The following is a 24,128-nucleotide window of genomic DNA, read 5'->3' as shown; positions in this document are numbered from 1 at the left end:
TCCTTAACAGAGGGTTATGTTCTGTTTTCTTTCTTTTTTTTTTTTGTTGCATGTTTCCTTTATTCTAGTTTTCCCGCTTGTCTGATTCCCATGTTTGTTGCCTTTTTTTACTGATTTAATTACACCTGATCTGAGTTGCATTAATCATCCCTGTGTATTTATAGCCTTGATTTGGATTCATTCATGGTTTGTTCTCATCTATGTATGCTTGGTTGTTCTGTTCCTGTGGTTTCATGGGTGATATTCCTGAGTGTTTTGGTTCCTTTGAGTTTTGTAATAAAGAAGTACTGCTGCATTTAAATCCAACCTTCTTATTTTAGTTTTTTTTGCAACCAATTGTGACAGAAGTAAAAAAAAATGTTTTTCTTAATTTTCTCATAATACACATTGTTCAATGATTCTCAAACGAGTTGTTGGATGAATCAGTCTCTCTAAATCCCTCTAAAAAAGGCTTTCCCAGAGCCTCCTCTGCTCTGATTGGCCAGATGGCCCAGTCTGTTTTGATAGGTCTTCTGAGTACTGCGCCTGTCGGAAGCTACACACCCATTACTATAACTGAACGTCAGCTCTGTCCTGATGCTATTGATTGAACTGTAAAGACATTAACGAAGACGTTTTACCATGTCTGGTTTACCATGTCCATGTTTACCATTTTACCATATCAATCCGAGTGCGAACTAGTTATTCAACCCAAACCTCCATCGCAAGGACAACTTAAGCAGGACGTATGCATATGTTCGCCCAGCACTAACGTGAATGACTGATGTAACAAACATTTGTAAAACAAATCTTGCTCCATCCTTTATCTTTACTCAAAGTAGTAAGAACGATATTAGATATGCATAAGAATGCATAATAGACACAGTTTTAGTTAATAGTGCACAGCAGCTTAGCAGAAGTATTTCAGTAAGACAGTAATAACGTCCGTTATAGCCGGAAAAACTTTCACAATATAAAAGACAAAACTAAGTATTTTGAACACCTGGTATAAAATATATAGCCTGACTACGTCAGACTTCGTACTTCCGCTCAATTTCAGTTCGCTTCTGTACTCAGTCTGAGATAGCGACCTATCTCCCAGTTTTCCTCCGGCCTCAAAACAGCTGGCCAATCAACGAACAGAGGGCGGGCTGAGAGCCGTGACGTAGACGCTGATTGTACCGTGGATGCGTAGATTTACTTCACATAATCTGCAAAAGTCGTTCACAGCCATGTTCACTCCGATTTTTCTCTCGATGGTTTTGTTTTCACATCATACATGTGTTTACAGTGGAAGTTCGATGCGGCTGAGCCGGCGCATAACACACGTCATAACCAAACGTTATGTGATTGGCTTACGGGTAACCAATGATTTTAAACTTCAGACAATTATGGTTATGGTTTCGAAAAACCATAATAGGGGCAACAAACACAGCATACTGCCAAGACTATACTATTTCCACCACCTTTCTGCATTGTCCTGAGTTCACCATGCACCCCTGGATATGTAAACAGAGCACATAACTGCTGAGTGTAGGTGACAGGTATAACTCTTAGTAATATTTCTTATTTTGAAGTGATGTGATGTATTCAAAATTTAGCAGTAGGCTACCATGTTTTCCGAATAGTCAAGCCAAGTCACCTTTATTTATATAGCGCTTTTTTACAATACAGATTGTTTCAAAGCAGCTTTACAGAGATAACAGGAAAATAATGCTACAAAGAACGAACAAATATGATTATGATTCAGGCAGCATTATAGGTCAGAAGTCAGATTGGATTGGAACAGTCAGAATATTATCCAGTTTCAGTGTCAGATCAGTGCCGATGGCTGTTGTGTCGATGAGTCTAGTTTACACAATCTCTGCTGACACTTCCGGGATGCGTTGTGGTCGTGTCTAGGCGCAGGTCCTCCATCTGATCTGGATACGGCCCTGATCCGGCTGACTACATCACACATTAAAATACACACAATAAATGTGTACACAAAAGAATACACACAATAAAATTAATACATTACCCTTAATTTAATTGTAGAAAGTTTTTACACATTGAGGCTACATTTAGGCTATTTCTTTTCAATTGAATCAGTTTAGTTTAGTTTAGATAATTAAATTAAATTAATTTACTGTAGTATGTTTAACATTTGTTTTTAAATTAATTTACTGAAGTTTAATTAATTCAAAGACTGGTATCAGTCACTGAGTGAAGCAACTAGACTCTGGCGACCAGGCACAATGTACAGTAGGCGGCGGTAATGCTCTAAAGCAGTGAGCGGCCATTAAACATCAAGAAGAAGAACTTGAGCATTAGCAAGAGCAGCAAGAGATGACTTGATTAACCAATACAAAATTAAGTTGCTGGATCGCCGCTTTTAAACACAAAACGTATATATATTTGCCATCTTAATACATGTACGAGTGAACATATTGTCATGTACTGGTTTCGAAATGTGAGGCGATATAATTCCATGTTATTGGGAGGCAGGTAAGATTAGGTAAATAGAGTGTAACTGACATTTCATTAATTCCATTTTTAAATATTCATAGTTGCTGCAAGTCACGGTTTAAATTGTATGCGCTTAGTATCAGATTTCTGCCAACATTATGAGGTGTTTGAAGATGTGCGAATTGTTCCGTTGATGTTGTTGTTATTTTTGTCTTGTCTTTTTTTCTATCGCTTTAGTATGTTGGGATTGTTGATAATGGTTAGCATTGTTTGTTTAGATATTAATTTATGATGTTCATCCACTGACTGAACACAAAAAGCTTCAATTAGATGACATTGATATATAATGCACCTGTATAACGCTCTCTGGGATTATAATACTTATTTTATATAACTTCATAAACGTGATTAATTTATTTATTTGCATATAAACATGTCATTAATATAATATATCTATATATTTATGCATATTAATTATTTTATTTTAATACAGGGCAGTGGAACTCCAGGACTGGATTTGAAGAACCCTCCAGTAGGATGACTAAAATGAGTTTTGTGTAGAATTTGCTTTCATTTATTTCAAACCTGTCCTAGGCCATAGGTTGTGTAAACAATGCTGAAGTGGTTTTCGGCAGATGAGTCCGGCTCTGCTCATGGAGTGAGTATTAAACATGCTTTTGATAAAATATCTTATAATGCAGATTATTTTTCTTGTCTCTTCCTGGGAGTGTTTAATGTTGGAATGTCTAGGAGTGAACTGCATCTTTTATTCAGAAATAATTATAAATGTGTCATGTCAACGTATTTATTTACTTGGTGAGATGCCGCATAATAATCTAGTCATCCGATTATTATCACAAAATAAACCCCTTCAGGGTAACGCAAGACCCCCAAAACACACCTTCCACAGTGGGATCCTGATCACCCTGGGTGATTTATGATAATAACCTTCTGAGTGTATATTATCCGTTATGTTCATGGTCATTAATATATCCTTTGCTTGTCTCAGGCTCCTGGCTCCCCGTCGGTGGACACAGGCACCGATATTAGATTTTCTGAGATCACTGAGCAGCTGACGCAAATGCAGGAACTTGTGGCTCATCTAAAAGAGTTGATCAGGGAGAAGGATGCAGCACTCGGCAATAAAGATGAACAAGTCAAGGTAACTTTTCAATTCTGAAAAATATGTTCAGTGGCCTGATGCCCACTGTTTTTATTTAGTTTAATTCAAAAATGCATTAAGATGCTGTTCAAACATACAAATACTTGAAACATGTTTTTAAGAAGAGCTCTGTCCTGCTCATATTGCCCATCCCCCTCGAAGTGCAGAGCAGGATATATGACAAAACATCTTTGGGAGGAAATAAAGTTAAACTTGGCTTAGTTCCAAAATGTTGTGTAATTTCTAATGCTTTCCGTGTTCTTGGACTTTTAATGTTTAACTTGTATAACACTTTTACAATTTATAAATGGTAAAATCCTAAATTGCACAAGAATTATAGCCCCAAGGAGCAAAAAAAAAAAGACTAAAACTAAAAAGCCTTCTGTCAGCATCTCCATTATTTTCAATGGCTTCTGCTCGGCTAGCGCGATTACCCTGAAAGTCTGTCATCTGGATGCTGACAATATTGCTCATTGCACTTTGTTCAGGGAGCAGGTGTCACATGACACATGATGTGGCACATAAAAATGTCTTCTCAGTCTCAGCGTACACACAGAACCACATCAATTAAATATAAAACAACATACCAATGCAGTTTTACTCTAGATCCTTGTGTGCATGGCGTGCGGTTAAAAGCGGCATACAACTAATAATAATGATAATAATAATATGTTTATTTTTTATAGCGCCTTTCAAGAACCCAAGGTCGCTTCACAAAATAATACAAACAGTTGACAGACAAAGAGACAAGCAATCTGCTTATTATAACAATCAGACAAGCAGAAAAGCAGATGGAGACAACCAATAACTACAAATAATTAACATGTGAAGTTGTATAATCAAAGAAAACATAAATGTCGATAAAGTAAGCATGTAACATAAAAAATGAAAAAGTGGAAGACATAGAAATAGAGAGGAAAATAACAGGCATGACAGGCTTTATAAACTAAACTAATGTTAAAAGTTTAAACTGGATGTGATTGACCAAAGGAAGCCAGTGAAGTTGGTAAAGGATTGGAGTGATGCGTGCAGATTTTTTATTATATGTAAGTCAAGTCAAGTCACCTTCATTTATATAGCGCTTTTAACAATATAGATTGTTCCAAAGCGGCTTTACAGTGATAATTGGAAATTAAAGTAACAGAGATTGTTTTGGCTTTATAGCAGCTCTAGAATAAAGTTATTGTCCAGCTAAAGTTAGTTTTGATTGAATCACTTCCGTCGCAACGATCATTAGTTATTAACTTAGAGGCCGCTAACACGACACCGTTCTAACAGAAAACTCTTAAGTTCTCTCTGCGCAAACTTTAAAAAACGCGAACCTGTGAGAACGCTGATGTCGTGCACATGCGTATTACGAGTTCAGTCTATAGGTATGCATGTTTGAATATACAGTATGTGCGCAGGCGTGTAGTCCTTCCCTACAAACCAACCCTCAACAAACTACTTGTCTGGCCTTAAAATTTATAATACAGAATTTTATCGCTTCCGCATAGCCACGCAAACCGGAATTATCATACATCACATACACATACACATTATCACATACATCTCACATACATCTCACTGGATTATTACAATTAATGGCAAAAGGAATGTTTGGAAATGTAAACAGATTTTTCCTATTGACACACTATAGCAAAATATATAATAAAACAATGGCTTAAAGCAATTATTTTTTTTTTTTGGGTGAAAATACTAACTTGCTTAAGACTTTTGCATAGTACTGTGTGTGTGTGTGTGTGTGTGTGTGTGTGTGTATACTGTACATATGCTGTACTTATTCAAGCAACCAGTTCTTTATTTGCTGTTGTGTTGCAAATGAGCAGAGACAGTCCAAAACAGGTGTGACACTTCATTCAAGTAAAAATTAATAAATGACAAGATATGGACATTAGGTTTCCAACCGACAGCAATGTTTTGTAAATACAATAAGGATTAGTTTATATTTAAGTTATACAGTGAAGAGTGCAGCATTACTTAACATTTAATTATTTTATTCAGTTTCTGTACCTGAATACTATTGTTATACCTGCCTGTTTTTATTTATTTATTTGTATCTTTGTTCTATTGTATTTATTTGTGGCTATTGCTTGTAATTTGATTATTTGTCTTATTTTATTACTGACTTTAATTTTCTTCAACCTCCTATATGTGTAAACATCAATGACATTTTCCATTACATGACCCCTACAAAAAAAAAAAAAAAAAAAAAAAATTCATTCCAGATTGAATTATCACATATTACAAATTGATTCACAATATGTTTTTATCACTCTATAATTGCTGCTATATTTAATATATTAATGTTTAAATAAGAAGTTCTCTAGCTCTGCTTGATCTATTCCAGAGGCTTGTGCATGAGTTGTGATGTCTTTAACTCAAGAGTAAATTTCACGCTTTTAGGAGCTTCTAAAAATCAGTCTCTGGAATAAGATGAACTAGAATGAATTGAAATTTAATGCGATTTTCAATTTTTTTATTAAAATTCATGTCTGTATTTAAAGGGGATAGTTCACCTAAATTCTGTCATAATTTACTCACCTATGAATTTTATGTATGAATTTTTCTTCAGTTGAAGTTAAAGGAGGAAATTTAGAATATGGGTAACCAAACAGTTAATGGACCATTGAGACTTCCATAGTATGAAAAAAAAAAAAATATATACTCATTGGTGCCCCACAACTGTTTGGTTACCAACATTCTTCAAAATATCTTCTGTTATGTTCAGCAGAAGAAAGAAATTCATACAGGTTTGGAACAACTCAAGGGTGAGTAAATGATGAAAGAATTTTCTTTCTATCCCGATAAAGGGTTAGTTGACCCATAAATGAAAATTCTGTCATTAAGTACTCACCCTCATGTCGTTCCAAACCCATAAGACCTGGTCAGTATTGGCTGGCGCCTGCGTCAGCAACACACGCATAGTGCTCACGTGAACAGTGTCAGAGACTCACACAGAAGAGAAGAAATTGTTTAATAAAGTTTTTTTTCTTTTTTTTTTTCGAACAATAAGTATTCTCGTTGCTTCGTAAAATTAAGGTTGAACCACTGTAGTCACATGGACTATTTGAACTATGTCTTTACTACCTTCCTGGGCCTTGAAAGTGGGGATTACTTTGCAGTCTGTGTCGGGTCAGAAAGCTCTCGGATTTCATCAAATATATCTTAATTTGTGTTCTGAGGATGAACACAAGACGAAGCGGGTTTGGAATTTGTTGTGTGAACTATCCCTTTAATGGGTGTCTGGTCTGTTAGGACTGCAGCAGTATGTGTGGTAGCAGGAGTATGATGTGAATATAATGTTATTATAATGTGTAACTTCCTCAATGATCAGTGTCTGTTTGTATGTTTTGTGCACACATAAGGACATTAAATAGTCAGTCCTCTACACTTTTAAGTCTGTGGTGCTCACGTATATCTTATTCGATTTGTTATGTGACTTGTATGTGTTTTTTTTTTTATTTGGTAGGAGCTGATAGAACAAATGCAACTCTTGCGGAGCGAGAGAGAAAACTTTCAGTCAAAGCTGGAGGCAGAGCGTCACATTACTCGGGCTCGGGTCAGAGATCTAATGGAGAAACATGAGGCTGAGCTCCTCAGGGCTGCTAATAAACACGAGGCTGAGATGTCAGAGAAGGAGCAGGCCTTACGCAGACAGCTTGAGACTCTTCAGCGCTCTATATCACTACCTGCAGACGCCTCAGCAAACCAATCCACCTGCATCACAGCTCAGAGAGTCACAGATCTGCAAGGTAGTCAACTATGCCACATACTTACTGAATGTCATCTGCAGTTTGACCTTTGTTTCTCAAATGACCTTAAACCCCTGTCCCATCCCAATGACTTTTCTGGTTTAGACACCAATAAACATGTTCTTAGTAGTTCCACCGATATTTTCTGTGATTTTGTCAATAATAACACTAATTTGACAATATTTTGTGTGTTTTTATTCTGGTATCTTGGCTGTTTTCGGCCTTTTGAAGACAGCTGACTCCCAAAACCTTTTATATTCTGTGCTGTAGTCCGTTAGCTGCAGTGACAGAAATTAACTTTTCCACTATGAGGCATTATTTGCCCCCATAACTGATTTCCAGGGGATTTTTTTGCCTTTAGTAGGGCAGTTCTTTTTTCAAACCTTATTAGATGAATCAGAATCAGATAAATGCCCATTTATTTTGTGGGCCAATTTTAGGATTTCTTTGTCCTGTCACTGCATTGTTGAATCTCTCAGTGGCTTGGTTTTTATATTTCTTTCTGTTCTCTTCTGTCCAATTTAGCTAAAGTGAAACTGAAAGATTCCGAAGTCAGTAAAGCAGAGGCAAAGTTCTTAAAGATGAAAGCATGGTCCAAGTCTCGGATTAGGCAGCTCGAGCAGGAACTCAAAAAAGTTCAGGTGAGAAAGTATTTTGCATTTTTTGTCAGATTTGCATGTAAACACTCAGCTAAATTTAATTATCTTCTTTCTGTTTTTGACTTCAGTCTGGAGTATATCTTGATATGTCCCCTGACATCACGTCCCTACATGGTCGCATTACTGAATTGCAAGAGGAGAGAGAGGAAATGCTCAGCAAACTGGAGCTTTACGAAGATATGAAGGCAACAAATGGTATAAATAAGTGGAACCAGTGTTTCAGTGTTTGAGCGAGGGCTAGTATTATAGACCAACAATTAAAATATCAGGTATATTATAATTATATGCACTGTTTTTAATTATTGGGATATATGCATGAAAGTGATGCTCCTTTTTGACACATATATTTGTAGAATTTTTAATTTCATAAAAAAGTCACTTAATGCATCAACCAATTTATATACTATGAACAAACTTCATGAAAGCAGCCCCAGTGCTGGAAGAAGTTTCTATAAAATCTCAAACCGATGGGACCAGATTGTTTATACCCATTGCAGAATAGGCCATTCCAGGATGACGCACAAGTTTTTAATACTAGGAGAAGATCCACCAAAATGTTCTTTCTGTCAAAACTCTTTATCATTGAAGCATGTTTTATTAAATTATTCTGGTTTTAACCCTGTGAGAAACCTTTTTTATTCAGTTAACTCTTTTGAAGAAGTTTTTAACAAAGTTAACCCAAATATAGTTTGTTTTTTTACAAAAATAAATGGTAACCTGATATAGTTTTACCATAATTTTTTCTTGCCATGAAAATAGCCACAAACAAACAAAATGCATCAACCATTCGATTGGACTAATCACTTCCAAGTTCTCGAGAATGTGGGTACTTGTGTCTATCCCTAATTTGCATGTTGTCTTATGGTAAGATTTTGTTGTATTGACAGATGAACTGCAGAAACAGCTTATGGAATATAAGGAACAGCAGAGGAAGATGCAGGTTGACCTTGAGCAGGTGACCAAGAGAGCAGCATCACAGGCAATGATTTATTTATTTGACTTTTTTACTTGTATGACTTTATTATAAAAGCAATGATTAAACCACTGTAAGGGACAGCCATTTCCAGTTTTATTTAGCATTTGTCACTAGAGTGTTCAATTGGCACTTTTAAAAGTTAACAATAGTATTTAACTAGCCTCACTAGTCATGTGAAGTGGGTTGAATTGTGTATACAGTATATGTATATTTCTGATAACAGGGGAGTGAGACCTGCAGCATGGATGATGTGCAGGTGATGGAGTGGCAAGAAATGGTTACCATGGTGACGGAGGCAGAGAGGGTTCAAGATCAGGGTCACGAGAAGAACGTCATGTCCTTCAGAATAAGCCACATCGAGGAGGAGAGAGAGGGTGAGGATGCATATGCTATACATTCATAGATTCTACCTAAAAAGTAATGACAGCTGTTAGGTAGATAAAGCAGAAAGCATGATCAATTGTGACATAATCTACATGTGCATGTCTACACGGTCAAGTGCTGCAGTGTATACCAGTGACATTTTATTAGCTATATTAAAATCACAGTGCTTTTTAGGTAGTAAGACTGAAATAGTATTTTCTTGTAAAACAGCCCTTAGTTGCTTTGACAGCCCTTTATTGTGTGTTTTAAGCGAGCCATACTTCGAGCACCTCAGTGGCTATGATACCTCTCTTGTCTGTTGTTCAGTTCAGTGAACCACTTTGAGACATCTGAAACAAGAATGAAAACCCACCAAGGGTCCAACTTCTTGACAATTTTTGTAAGAAACACAAGCACATTAACATGCTGTACTTACAGTCCTGTACTGTACTGTACTGTACTTGTGCGTCTAGTGTCCTTGCTTCTATGGTGAGCAGCATGAGACCACACGTTTAAAAGATGCGTTTCTATATTGTGTTGTTTATTATTTTGCTATTGCCAACATAACTTAGATTTAAATGAACGTTTTGGTGGAGCAGTCTTCATAAACTTGAAACTGTAATTCATAAGTTTTCATCATTGATTTCATATCAATTTGACACCTGATTGCTTTTGCTCTGGTTTGTCTGTTTTGTTGGCACATCCCACCTCTCCCGGAAGGTCCGGGAGTCTCCCGCATATTAATAGCGGCTTCCTGAAGGCCACATATTATATGCAATATCCCAGAAATCGAGAAAGCCTGTTTCCACCTGGTATTAAGATGCTAAGTGGTCAGCCAAGATGCATTACCATTACTCCTGGTAGTATCTTGTGTTTCTAATGCATTTTCTCTGACCTCTTGAGTTCAGATTTTGCGGGGGTTTGTGCCATCTCCTGGAAATTAGTTTTTACAGGGTGGGATGTCTGCACAAGTGCTTGAAATTTGCTTACCATTTGTTTATTTATCCATTTGTTAACAGGTTCTGTTGTCCTTACTTACTATGAATTGTGAAACAAAAATGTCTGAGATATTTGGGTTTCTTACACCTGTTTTCACACTGGAAGCGTGAGCAGAATGCAAAGCCGAAGCAGCTTGTGCCCATTGTGCTTTCAGACTGGCATCATTTCTAGCGTGCAACCGAACTTTAGCTGATGCTTTAGTCCTCCAATCATTGTCAGCCTATCACATTCTTTTGTTTACGATAGCAGCATTCGCTGCTGTGATGTGACAATGTTCCCTCCCCCTACGTACTTATGCCCTAAAATCATATAACATGTTAAACTAAATTATTTTATACAAATGTATTGTATAAACTGTGTGTAGTTTAAAATGATACATTTGTTTTAGCATGTTTTTTAATCTATAATTTAAATTGGTTGAACATGCTGAAAGTCATATTGGGACTACGTGAAACACATTAGACTTCACTTATATACTTTTATGTAAAAAGTATTATTTTTTCATGTCAATCATGAATAATACAGTGTTGCTTTAACTGAGCGTGAGCTGAGCAGCAAAAATCGATTCTGCACGGCACTGCCGCTTCTACTCTGCTCCTCCTACACGCATCTAGTGTGAAATGAGCCTTACTGACATGGTGGCATGCTTAATGAGTTTCAAAATGTTTTTTTTATTACATTTGTTTTGTAACACTTCTCTCCCACCTATTGGCCCTGAGACCCTCCTCCTCCCCATCTCTGCCTCTGTTCCTGCTCTGCATGATGGGTGCAGCCACTGAGAACAGTTTCCCATCAGTTTTGTGCATGCAGGTTTCATTGCCTCCATTGTTTGCCCCTGTCTGTACTACCAGTAGTTTTCTGCAACTTTTCCTCCTCTAAGGAAACTCTGGCAGTACAGACGAGGCTGGCTCATGAGGTCCTGTCTTTCATCTGTCATTTTGTGTTCCTTTTTTTTTCTCTTTTTCCAATTACCTGACTTTAATCTCTGCACAAGTCTGTGCTATAAAATGAACCGTTAGGAACTGTTTATGTGATGTTGTAAAGTTCAGGCTTTCAGCCTTTTAAATTCTGTAATCATTTACTCACCCTCATGTCATTCGGAACCCGTATGACTTTCTTTGTGGATCACATGAAAAAATAAGATTTTTAGAAAAATGTCTTAAGCCCAATTTATACTTCTGCATCGAAACTCACGCCGGTAGCTATGTCGTGTGTAGCACGCGCACCCGCCGGCGTACCCTGACGTGCGCCTCTCCAAAAATCTAACTACGCGTCAATTCTACTCGGACGCAAGTGCTGTGATTGGTCTGCTAGAACCCCTCCCTCGGGTTTCACATGCTCTTTCACATGCTCCCTCCCTGTGTGTAATTGCACATCAACATGGACAACGAAGCAGAAGTGTAAATGAAAACCAACGCATAGACTACAGCGTAGAGGGTCCGGCGTAGGTCCGATGCATAAGTATAAATCAGCCTTTAGGCCTCACTGGATTTTGTCTCACTGTATGCATGTGTGTGTGTATGTGTGTGTGTATGTGTGTATGTATGTATGTATGTATGTGTTTATTTATTTTGTTCATACAGTTACACTTGGTAGGGTCTTTTTTTATGGAAAAAATATCATACAAGTTTGGAACAACATGGAGGTGAGGAAAATGATGATAGTTTCTTTTTTCCTCCAGACAATTCAGTGGGGTCCAGTTTTGTTGTTTATATTTATTTGTTGTGCCCTCTTATTGTCTGTTGGTTTAAAACCTGGTGCTCACTGAGACGTATTTTCCACTAACTGAAACAGACTCCTCAAATTCTTTATAATTCATAATTTTGGAAATATTTTGGGGAAAATTGCAACTTGAGGTTTCCGTAGAAAAATCATATGATGTCATCAAACAACACACTGCATTTTGCCAGATGTTACTGTTGCATTCAGTGTGAACCAACCTGTAGTCAGACTAGACCAAAATACAGCATTTTCGACAAAAGAACCAGAAATGGGTTAGGCGTATACAGTAAAGTCATGCAGAAAAGTATAGTGTTTTCTCTCAGAATTGCTCATAGGCTTCTAAAGATGGATGTTTTAAGTAGCTAAAGACTTCAAGTGTTGGGCTGCCATCCTCAGGGAATGAGAACAGCAGCACAGCCAGCTCCTCTAGAAAGTTTCCCAGCTGACATGGAGGGAGATAAATGTGGATACAATATGGAGTTTTACAGGAATTGTGACAGTAACAGTATGAAACTCAAAATAATGATTGTTGTATAGAGAAGAGAAAGTTGAGTATTTCTATCTGTTGGAAATAAAAAGACCCAGTACCCCCAACCTGACGGGGAGTGTGAGAGAAAGAGAAGTATCACTTCAGGTGATGTTATCCACATATTGCTGTGACTGAGACGAATTGTCATAACTTCTTAAAAATATCTTCAAAAACATGTTTATCATGTTTAATTAATATGATGGCTTTGTGTGAACTTCTGTTCCATAGTCATGCCTTGAAAACCGAATTTGCAATGCGTGCTCCTTCCTGCTGCTTTCCGTCCCTTTACCACTCTCTGATCTGCACTAGAATTACCTGGCTGTCTCTCCTCAACCCTGATTTTGTACTCTGCCCTTAAATATATTTGATCCATTACCTTTGTCTTGTGGCACAAAACTGATTGAGGATGACTGGTTGTTTCCTGGCTGCTCCGATCCAGCATTAGCCAATCGGCAACAGGAAGTGGAGGAGGAGTTGGCCCAGGCCCATGGACTGAAAAGCAGGAAGCCTAAATATTTCACCCCACGCAGCCTGCAGGTATGAACTAAAGTTACTACATAAATTACATACAGATGAGTGACAAATTAAAGGAATATGTGTCTTAGTCAGGTTTTAGGCCACCACGTGCCGCCAGATTGACTCCGTCACTTTGGTATTGATTCCAAAAGTACCTGGATCCCTCCTACTGGAGGGATTGAACACCATTCTTCCAAAAGATTTGAACGAGTGATTGGTGATAGTGCTTTCTGCCAGTCCAAAATCTCCCATAGGTGTTTAGTTGGGTTGAGATCCTGGTGACTGCAAAGGCATAGCATATGTTTTGCATCATTTTTATACTCAAGTCATTCAGTGAATGCTTGTGTCCTGTGGAGGGGGGCATTGTCATCATGGATGAGACCACTCCCATCAGGATAGAAATGTTTCATCATTGGATAAAGCTGAGCACTCCCTTGCCATTTTTATATATTTTTCTAGTTACGCCAAGCTCTAAAGCATTTTATTCGGTTGAAATTTGAGTAAATTTTTTTTTTAAATAAATAATAATATATATATAAATCCTTCTCCACTATAAAGGTCATGTACATTCAATGGGGGTAGGCTTTCTAATTTTGTTTTGGACAATGAGGAGCCTTTGAGTCAAAAAGGTGGAGAACCACTCGGGGACAAGTGGACCCAAAACATGCCCCACCCCCCACACACACAAACTCAGATTTAACTTTAATTTGTCACCCATCTGTATTTAGTCCCTTTACATTTTTGCTGTGTTGTAAAGTTGTAGTTTAGCAAAAAATTTAATTTAAACCATTCACTTGCCCTTGTCATTTCAAACTTGTATGACTTTTTCCCAATGAACAGAAAGTAGATGATTTGAAGAATATTAATGCTGCTTTCTTCCATATACAGTAATATAATCATACAGTTACCAGGCCAAAAAAAAAAAAAAAAAAGGACTATACAAGTAGTCCATATTGACGTGTGTGAAATAAGTATCTTCTGACACCATATGATTTAAGACTTTGTTCACTGAAACCCTTTCCCTTTCTCAAGTGTCATTCATGTGTTACATTCAAACAAAGATGTGCTGTCAGGGTTGTCAGTGTAGCCAAACGTTATTACTAGGGGTGTGCATTGGAGACAACATCTGTATTTATAACAAATGCAAAATCCTTTTTATCTGTGTTTGTATTCGGTTAAAACCAGAAGTGGGCAGGGCTTTAACCAGAAGAATTACACTAGAATCCTCTTTTAAATATAATTATATTCCCTTCATTGTTGTCATTTAACAAATATACCTTGTATAACTCATAAAATAAATATTTTTTTTATTCTAATTTGACTTCTAATCGTTGGAGCTGATTGCCTCGTAGACAGTGCTCTGACATTTAACACCGTTGCACTTCGGGTGACCCGAGTCCAAGTCCCAGCTCAGTAGCCTTTCCCGATAAATATTTAAATATCTTATAATTAAAACAGTAATACTAAATGTTAAAATATATTACAGTTATTCAATGGCCATGTCTCTTTTCAAATATGAGTATTTTAAGTGTCTTTGAATTGATGTTTTATTCTATGTACAATAGACAATAATATTGTCTCTTCATTTTAAATGAATGGCAATACTTTCAGTCTTGTCTGGCAACTTGATAAATAAGTTTTGTGCGAATTGAACAGCTTCGAGGATTAAGATGAAACAACACTGTTGCAGAGTTATTAGCTACAGTTTTCAACTTCATAGATCATACAGTTCCAGAGGTAAAATGTTGTAGCGCCCCCTATTGGCACAATTTTACAAAATTGGTGTGCATCCTCAGAAAGGCCTCGTGTATAAAACTTTCCATAGTTTTCATCCTAAAAGTGTGCGTAAGAACAAAAGCTGGAATTTGCTTAATACGCCAGAACCTGCATGAAATTCCCTTTATAAAACCCAGTCAGCGGAAGATTGTGCGTACATGTGTCTCCACCCCGTCTCCTCCCCGTAATAACCATATATGGAGCTTTCAACAACTCGTTTTACTATGCATAAGGTCATCTGCGTATCATTTCCATGCATATTCCATCCACGTGATACCATATTCAATGGTGTAAGGCATTAAGAAAATATGAGATACAGACTATGTGCCGGCACATTACATTACTAAAATCGTTCCGTATTCTTGCCTTGTTTTAGAATAAATAAATCAAAAGTGTATAACATTTCAGAGAACGTTTTCAGAGAAGTGTTATTCTCAATCTTTTCCACTGGCCAAATAATATTTAATTAGTATTTCATTACTAATTAATTCAAATCAAATTTATGCAATTTTGCCCACAAGCTAAACATATATTTTAGGATGTTTATATATTTTTTATGTAAACAGATAGGCCTTATTTTGCAGTGTAAATAATTGTAAGACCCAGCACGTCACTGATAAAACATTTTCCTTACTGTTTCCTACTGTCTGTCTGTGCACGACAGGACACCAACAGCATAGCTGCGTTCAGCAAAGTTTGTACAGTACTGTGTTATCGGACTTATTCAAACGAGCCAATGGACTATTTGAACACCGGGCAAGTCCTTCGGTGTCTGTTGTCATTATAGTGTCTATGTTGCTAAGCCATCTGCTTAGATGGAGTCAAGTGCGTTTCATTGATTATTTCTTGCGCGAAAATATTTTCTCTATTTAAATGAATAAATAAAAAATTGTAACTTGGATAATAATTTTTACTTAACTCCATTAATGAGAATGGCATATTTAATCTAAATGTGTCAGATGTAAAACAGAGTTTAAAATTGTTCTGTTTACTTCATTACTTCCCTCACTCCAGTAAAAGAGTGCAAACACGGCAGTGTCCGTACATATTTACGCCTAGTTTGTTTTTTATAAATCCTGATATGTGCATGGAAAATTGCATATGCACATTTCAGTGCCTTTTTTTATATATATATATATATACGCAATGTTTATACATCAGGCCCCTGGGATCTATGCGTTTCAATTTTCGTCAAGATTTTGGGCTTATAGGTCAACTCATAAAAATTGCCGTGGCCTGACCAATTAATTACCTTGTATCTTTACAATACTTTGATGAATCAAAATTCTTGTGACAAATTTTTGGTCAAGAGAGTATGGGGATCATGCTTAACCCATGAATTATCATTTCTTAAAATAATCTTTAAAAACCTGTTTATCAAGGTAATTTGCACTCTAGTTATCATGATGGCTTTGTGTGAACTTCTGGTCCATGTCATGCCTTGAAAACCAAATTTGCAATGCATGCTCCTTCCTGCTGCTTTCAGCCCCTTTACCATTTTATGATCTACACTACAATAACTTGGATGTTTCAACCCTGATCACTGGGAGAGAGAGAGCCAGAGAAACATGTCATGTATCAAATTGTACAAGGTATAAAGGACATATCAAGTAGTATAAAATGTGTATGATTCAGTACCCTTAGATGATATTACTCTTGACAAAGCTCTGATTTCTACAGGGACGGCAACACGGCTATTTGGTGTGTGACCGTGCTGGTTAACACTCATTCACACACTCATTGTGTAGTGATTTTAGGTTTATGTATAATTTCGTGCTATCCCCTAGCTCACCTGTTATCCAGTAAATTTGTCTGCCGAATATTTTTCCTATTAGTCAGTACAATTCGTTTTAAAGCCATTATCCGTGCCTTTACGAATAAGGTATTTGGCATCGGGCACATCCTTAGTTATTTTTTTAAATGTCTTTTAACCGATCTTGAATCTCAAAGTTTGAAGATGTGGAAGAATGAAAGAAAGCCATACAGGTTTGGAAGGACTTGAGGGTGAGTATAAATGATGACACAAATAACTCTCCTGTTAAATTTGTAGCTTTTTCCCCCACTCACGTAGAATTATTTGTTCATTTTAAAGAAGTGGCCGTTTTTTATTTTTCTTTCTTTCTACAGGAAGACTTGGAATTTCATAATAGGCAAGACCCGATAGGTCCCAGTGATTGCGATGTGAATGGAGAGAATATGGGTGGATGGTGGCCACAGCACAGTTCTACAGATACAGGTGTGAAACTCACTAGACACTGTCCGTGTTCTAAATGTTTGATCTGTGCAGTTTTTGGTCTTGTTTTGGTCACAGACCAGTATGATGACCTTCCTCTTTTTACCTCAGGGCACCAGCTAATGCATTTCACATTGACATTATAAGAATGATTGTCCAAGTAGATCATATTAAATTTACATATTAGATTATATGTACATTTGTAGGGATTTACCTTCTTTCATTAACCATTTTTTTCATTCCAAACAAAAGGTAACACTTTACAATAAGGTTCACTTGTTAACATTAGTTAATGTATTAACTTAACCATGAGCAATATATTTATTGCTGTATTTGTTCATCTTTAACGTTAGTTACTAAAAATACAGTAGTTCATGTTGGTTCACAGTGCATTGACTAATGTTAACTAATGCAACTCTTGATTTTAATTATGTATTAGTACATGTTGAAATTAACATTAACAAAGATTAATAAATGCTGTAGAAGTGCAGTTCATTAATAGTTCAAGTTAACTAATGAACCTTATTGTAAAGTGTTACCCAAACAAATAACTTATTTATTAACTCACATTAGCTATACAATGTCTAATGCAAATTAGAAAATACACATTTAGCAGATTCTTTTATCTGTGTGTTTTTTACACCAATTCAAATCAGTGGTTCTGAACCTTTTTTACTCAAAGGCTCCCAATATTTAATCTGGTATTTCTGCTGTAATTATATCAACATCATTAATGTTTTTATTAACAGGAACTAACAACTATTAATTGATAGAACTAGTGACGACAAAAGCCTACTGTGTTGTCGTCTCACATCTCTTGCGTCTGGACCACAAAGTTGCGCTTTAACACATTGCAAAGTCTACAGCCAGCGGCCAACTAACACATACTTTCTGTGCCTACATGAGAGGAAATAACTGTTTATACCAGCAGCTGGCAGTAGTCTTTCAAAAACTGAAGCTGCAAATGTACAAACCGTAAACAAAGCAGCGCTTGCTTACCATTTTGAATATGAATCAGGTTGAACAGTTAGTCCTTACTTTCTTCATTCCAGATGGCCATGTCATTATGATAATATTTGCGGAATTGGACTGCTAAATTAAGATTATCCAAAATAAGAAGAGCCTTTTGTGTGTTCTGTCTTGACTGTCATTTACTTTTTCATCAGTTTTGTTTTCTTTTCAGAGTGATATCTCTCTATCTTTTCATTCTGCTTTATTTTTTGGTTGAGCATCCACTTTGCTGGTGATGTGCGTCTTTGTTTTTGTGTTTGTTAAATATTTTGCTCAACACAAAATAAAGTATGATTGGTGAAAGAGAACTAATGTAAAACATATAAATCAATACATTCACTTTATTTGTCATTATTCATGTGGATGAACTATTAGTTTTTTGTTTGTTTTTTCACTTGTTTAGATGGTTTGAGGTCTGTTGTTGAAGAGCTTGAACTGGAGAGAAACCAACTACAGGAGCAGATTTTGGTCCTCGAGAAACAATGTGGAGATCTAGAGGACCGTCTGCAACTTCAGGCTCGCATTGAATTACTACAGGTACACAGAAACTGTTTGGTCTGTACGTATTAAGGTGTCAGCAATTACACTGCTTGCCAACTGACCTTTTGCTAAGCCCGCTTTCTCGGTTACTGCTGCTGTAAATCATGCAGAGAGAAATTACTGGATTGAAATGCCTTAAAAATAATTAAATAAAGTGGAAATGAATCATGCCTAGTCACTTTAGTTAACTTTCTATAATCCGCGCAGAAACGATACGTCCCATCCGATTTAATGAAAGACAAGTGTAATCATGATAATTGATTCCAAAAATCAGTACCAAAGTTGTCCAAACGAAGATGTGTGCTCTCTGTTGATATACAATAGTTTTGTTTGAGGTATAATTTAGAACAGTGGTTCCCTAACTTTTTATTGGCGTATCCCCTGAGGCATTTAACATTCTTCTGCGTACCCCCTCTCTTCCACTTAGACTGCAGTCACAGCTTTTCCATTAAGGCAGTGGTTCTCAAACTGGGGTACGTGAGGTGACGGGGTACGTGAACAAAATGCTGAGTTTTGGCCTAACCCACCTTAATGACATTAAAACTGTGCAAGTATTTCTAGTAGGTAAAATGCAGTAAATACATGACATCCAATCAAATTACCTTAGCAAATCGCAGTACATTACTGCCGTTCTCGACAGTGTACCTTTGTAAAAGTGGGGATTTAGCACTTACTAGCATGAAGACCAAAAATAGACACTGACTGTGCATAGAGATCGATTTAAGATTCAAACACTCTTCGATACAAAAACACCCTGTGTGAGTTCTTGTTTTTAATATTGATCATATATTATACGAGCAAGAATGCAACGTTTCTGGATATCCACACGATTGCAAATGTAACATTGATTTTTTACAACAGTTCAGGAAACGAAAAGGTAATATTAAGCGATGTTCAGTTTAAAGAGTATTGTCAGTATTTTTTGCTCATTTTGCAACAAAATAATAGTTCCAACGAAAGCCACAGCAGAACTGCAACACACACCGGTGTTTTCATGAACAAATCTTCGGCTTTGAACGAATCGTGAAAGTCAATGATTCAATTACCTATTCATACATACAGCCACTTGCTTCGTTACTAAATGAATAAATGACTCAATGACTCACTCATAAAGACAGTGACTTAACCTACTAGTGGTTTTAGTTTAATATTTAAAAGTATCACTTTGTTTTTACCATCATTGCATATTTCTCGATTGAAGATTTGTTTAATTTTATAATTATTATTAGCATTATGTATTTTATAAAGGTAAAAAAATGCACTGGAAAAATCGATTTAATGGAGCAAATATGCATAAAATACATAATGTTTGAAATAAAAAATGTTTAATAGAGAAATATGTAATGATGGTACACTCTTGTACAATCAGAAAAAAAATATTTGATTTAGAAGGAAAAAAAACTGTCTAGCTTCTCAGGACAATATTGTACAGTAATTGATACAACATTTACCATATTTTTTTTATCATCTCTGTAAAATTTAACTTAAAGGTATAGCGGAGGATCTTTCCAAATTTTAGATAAGACCCGCCCTCTTTGATTGAATTTGATTGATTCACCAGAATGATTGACAATTAGGAGGACCAATAGTTTAGACTACCCACCAGGAAGTAAAACATCCTCCGCTATACCTTTAAAAATATCACAGACCTACAAAATCATACAACATAATAGGTTGACTCATGTGTGTTTTGTCACTAATATTTTTAAGATGCAGAGGCTTATTGAAAGGTCAGTTTCAGAATTTTTTTTTTTTTTTACACCTTGTTGAATCTTTGTATGATGTATAATTTGGTTGCCAGTTAATTACCTGTATATTGAGTGAACTATATGCAACACTCCTCTAACGCAGGCAACGTTTGGTTTAGATGAAGGTGATCAAGCATTGTCCACATCTCAGGTTTGTTTATGTTTGTGTAAGCTTCCAAAAACACGTCTGATCGTGTAACCTTCTCTTTGTACTCATCACCGTCCTCTTCACACAGTAATAAGTGTGCAGTTCACAAATAGGGTGTGTAGTGATTTTTAACAGTTTGAGTTAAGCTAGGGCTGCACAAATAATCAAAAATATAATTGTGAGTTATGTTTTTGGCTGCTTCGATTAGCTAATTGTAAACCGTTATCTTAAAGATTATAGCATACTATTTAGAACTAATCCAGTTTTTGTGAGAGTGCGTGCCAGGGCCAGTCGCGTTTCCACTATCACTTCCCGGGGCTTGATCGGGGCTTACTCTGGGCCAACGGCTAGGATTTTCTGGCCTGTCGAATACCTTGGGCCAAAGCGGGCCAGCTCGTGGTTACGAACAGAGGCGGAGTTTACCTGAGTCTGGAGACGGCAGCCCCGGATTCTGTCAGCATTAAAGACTTTTAAAATAATTAATTTTATGAATATACATGTTTGAATGCCTTCTGTTTGTGATCCGATGTGGATTCTGATCACCGTATAAGGTAGAAATATTTATATGCATTGCAAAAGTCTATGCACGCTAACCATTACCATAGTAAACATAGTAAATACGCTTGAAGATGCGCATCGTAAAAAAACATAGTGAACGCTTGAAGAAATCAGACAAATCATAATGGCTATCAAAATCATGTTTTTATTTTATCTGTCAGTAGCCTACGTCTCGTCTCTTTATGCCGGACTATCATAAAAATAAAAACTTCCTGTGTTTCTCTGACTGAAAATATAACTGTACCCTACTGGGAGAGAGTGCTAAAGCTCATCAGGTCGTATTTTTGGTGGCATATATTTGTAGAAATGATCATTCTTTCTAAATGCGATGTAAATTTGTCCTGTAACTACCAAATAAACATAAACAGACGCGACTGAATAAGTAAGTCTGTCCTCTTTCTTTTGTGAAATAGACCTAACGGTAATTTATTTCTGTATGACTAATGTGCAATTTTGACATAAATTAATTCATTATGATCAATGCATCACTTTTTATTGTAAACCTGTGGTAAAACATAGATGCTTTGCCAAAAATGCCAGCAAACGTTCGCTTTTATCATGTTTGTTTTGCAATCACGCTGTTTCCAGTGTTTTCTTTCTGATTCGTTTTCTGATAAAACTTCCATTTGTTGGTGAAATGATGGGTTAGTGTGACGTTGTTCTAGAGAGGCGTGTTACGGGCGTGTTTTAGTGAAGCGCTGTGGAGCTTCTGGCCCGACAGTGGAAACGCAGCAGATTTTGGGACCGCTACTGGCCCGAGGCTATTAGCCCAGCACGGCCCGTTTAACGCACTGGCTCGCACTGGCCCGACAGTGGAAACGCAGCTAATGTGACGTTTAGTCATTGTCTTAGAGTGTTTTCACACTTGGTGCTTTTTAGGGGTCTGAGCATGGTTCGCGAACAGTTTGCTAAAACATGCACTGTGAACACAAATCGTTCTGGGAGTTTGTTCATTGTATGCCTCCGTACAAATCGGCTATACTGTTTCTGCTGGCAGATCTCCCCAAATTATTAATTCACGACATGCACTTGTCTGTTGTCATTTCAACCTCTTTCAAACTTTTAGATAGATGTGGCTGCGTGAACACCTTGTTTGTAGATAGTACAACAAAGTAAAAGTAAATTTTTTTCATTAGAAATGTTCATGATTTTAAGTACCCACCTTTAAATCTACTCTTAAAAATAAACATTTTCCCCCAAAAATAATCAAGTAAATGTAACACATTAAATGTACTTCGTTATTACCCACCTCTGCTCTCCACCCCATGTCGCTCAAATCGCTCCAAACCTGTGCCATTTGTTTTTGCTTGATTTGTGCTGGTTTGTGCCATTAAAACAAACACTGTAACTATTTTACTTCCGCAGATATAACATATAATTCGGGATCTGTGACGTCACTCTCCACCCCATTTCGTCTAAATCACACAAAATCGGTATCATTTGTTTGTGCTCGATTTGTGCCATTAAAATGGGCATTGTATTTATTTGCCCTTGTTAGAAATAACAAATATAATTCAGGGGCTGTGACGTCAAATCATTCTAAACGACACAAACCGAGCACAAGCGAATGGCACTGAGAGTGATGTCACACAACCATAAAATAATATTCAATATCTCAAACACCAAAGCAGCACAAACATTTGTTTTTGCCAACTTCACGGAGATGAGTGAATGTGGTCGCATTTTGGAGGGTATAGCCATCAGACACCAAGCATTGTATTAGACATGGTCCAAAAAGTATGAACACAAAGAGGGTCTAAGACTAATAAGGATCTGAGTTACCAATAAGAGATTTGGGTCCTTTTTCACTTGGTTCACCTCTTGGTCCACTACAAGGATCAGGTTTTTGTTTTGCACTAATGATCAACAATGAGCAATTAATATTTTTTTCATTACTGTGCAGCCCTAGGTTAAGCCACATTTGTCTACTATGCCGACATGACACGCAGTTGTGCCGTGGGGTGCGTTTTTGCTGTTTTGCTTGTATCTTTATGATCTGTCATCTTGTCTGTCAGAATGAGTCTGAGCGGCTGCAGGCACAGGTCGCCAGCCTTCGCAGTCAGCAGATTAAAGACGCAGAAAAGCATCAGCTGCTCATCACCGGTCTGAACAAACAACTCCAAGGGTAAGCTCTAAAATGAGCTTCTGAGGCCTAATTACATAAACATTCCAATATTCGTATCTGTTTTGTAACATTGTAATTCACAAATATTGTGTTCAAAAGCCATAAAAACAATTTCTTAACACATCTGTTGACAGACTGAGCAGCACACAGGAGTGTCTGGAGTCCTCGCTCATTGAAAAGGAGCACACGCTTGCCAGAACCTCAGAGAAACTGGAATGTATTGAGAGTCTGAGGGAGGCTTTAGAGACAAAAGAAAAACAACAGCAAGACACCGCTGACAAACTTCTTCAAACTGAACACAATGTGGGTAAATGTGAACTGTATTGAAATAATGTGTGTATGTTTAACAAGATGACATTATCTATTTTGGGGACTCATCATTGGATATTTATTGAGCTCCATTTCAGCAGTTGGTCACATATTTCAAGTTGACAATAAATGTATACATGTTCAATAATTGCACCAAAAAAAAAAAAACACCTCTTCTTCACCACTCAGGCAGAATATAAATGATTTTCTTTTGAATTAACTGTTTCAACATAGGAATGTGATTTTACAAGCATTGCAGAGCTTTTTAAAGACTTTCTTGCATTCAGCATCCATTTTAGTTTTTTAAAAACACAATTTAGTACCGACCCAAGCATCAAGATCAGTGTCCCACATTGAAGATAAGACATGTGATTTTTAAACCACATATGAGTAATTGAGACTACCTTGCTATGCAGCTGGCTGAAGTTAAAAAGACATGCAGCACCTTTGAGAAGGAAAACTCAGAGATGAAAGCAACTGTTGCAGAGCTGACACTCAAACTTAGTGTACTGAAAGACAAGGTAACATCTCACCGACATGATTGTTCTTTTCTTGAATGTTTGTTTGTTTTT

At 36.8% G+C, this 24,128-nt stretch overlaps 1 protein-coding gene across 2 annotated transcripts in view; it reads left to right on the top strand.

Moving 5' to 3' along the window:
* The first annotated feature begins 2,257 nt into the window (after positions 1–2,257).
* LOC309508297 (uncharacterized protein) overlaps positions 2,258–24,128 on the top strand; it is a 37,102-nt gene continuing 15,231 nt past the window's right edge. Inside the window, exons 1-14 of one of the 2 annotated variants that reach the window (XM_082182842.1) lie at positions 2,258–2,466; positions 2,921–3,085; positions 3,437–3,589; positions 7,062–7,344; positions 7,870–7,985; positions 8,072–8,198; positions 8,891–8,982; positions 9,203–9,353; positions 13,032–13,129; positions 17,012–17,120; positions 18,532–18,665; positions 23,138–23,247; positions 23,382–23,550; positions 23,973–24,077. In XM_082182842.1, coding sequence (XP_082038968.1) covers positions 3,041–3,085; positions 3,437–3,589; positions 7,062–7,344; positions 7,870–7,985; positions 8,072–8,198; positions 8,891–8,982; positions 9,203–9,353; positions 13,032–13,129; positions 17,012–17,120; positions 18,532–18,665; positions 23,138–23,247; positions 23,382–23,550; positions 23,973–24,077 — 1,692 coding nt within the window. In that variant the 5' untranslated portion in view covers positions 2,258–2,466; positions 2,921–3,040. Of the gene's footprint in view, positions 2,477–2,920; positions 3,086–3,436; positions 3,590–7,061; positions 7,345–7,869; positions 7,986–8,071; positions 8,199–8,890; positions 8,983–9,202; positions 9,354–12,986; positions 13,130–17,011; positions 17,121–18,531; positions 18,666–23,137; positions 23,248–23,381; positions 23,551–23,972; positions 24,078–24,128 lie in introns of both variants that reach the window. The other variant, XM_082182841.1, reaches the window with a different exon arrangement.

Source organism: Leuciscus leuciscus (genome assembly GCF_965113295.1).
Source record: "Leuciscus leuciscus genome assembly, chromosome: 10".
In the NCBI taxonomy this organism is placed as follows: domain Eukaryota; kingdom Metazoa; phylum Chordata; class Actinopteri; order Cypriniformes; family Leuciscidae; genus Leuciscus; species Leuciscus leuciscus.
This window is presented reverse-complemented; position numbering and strand designations above follow the sequence as displayed.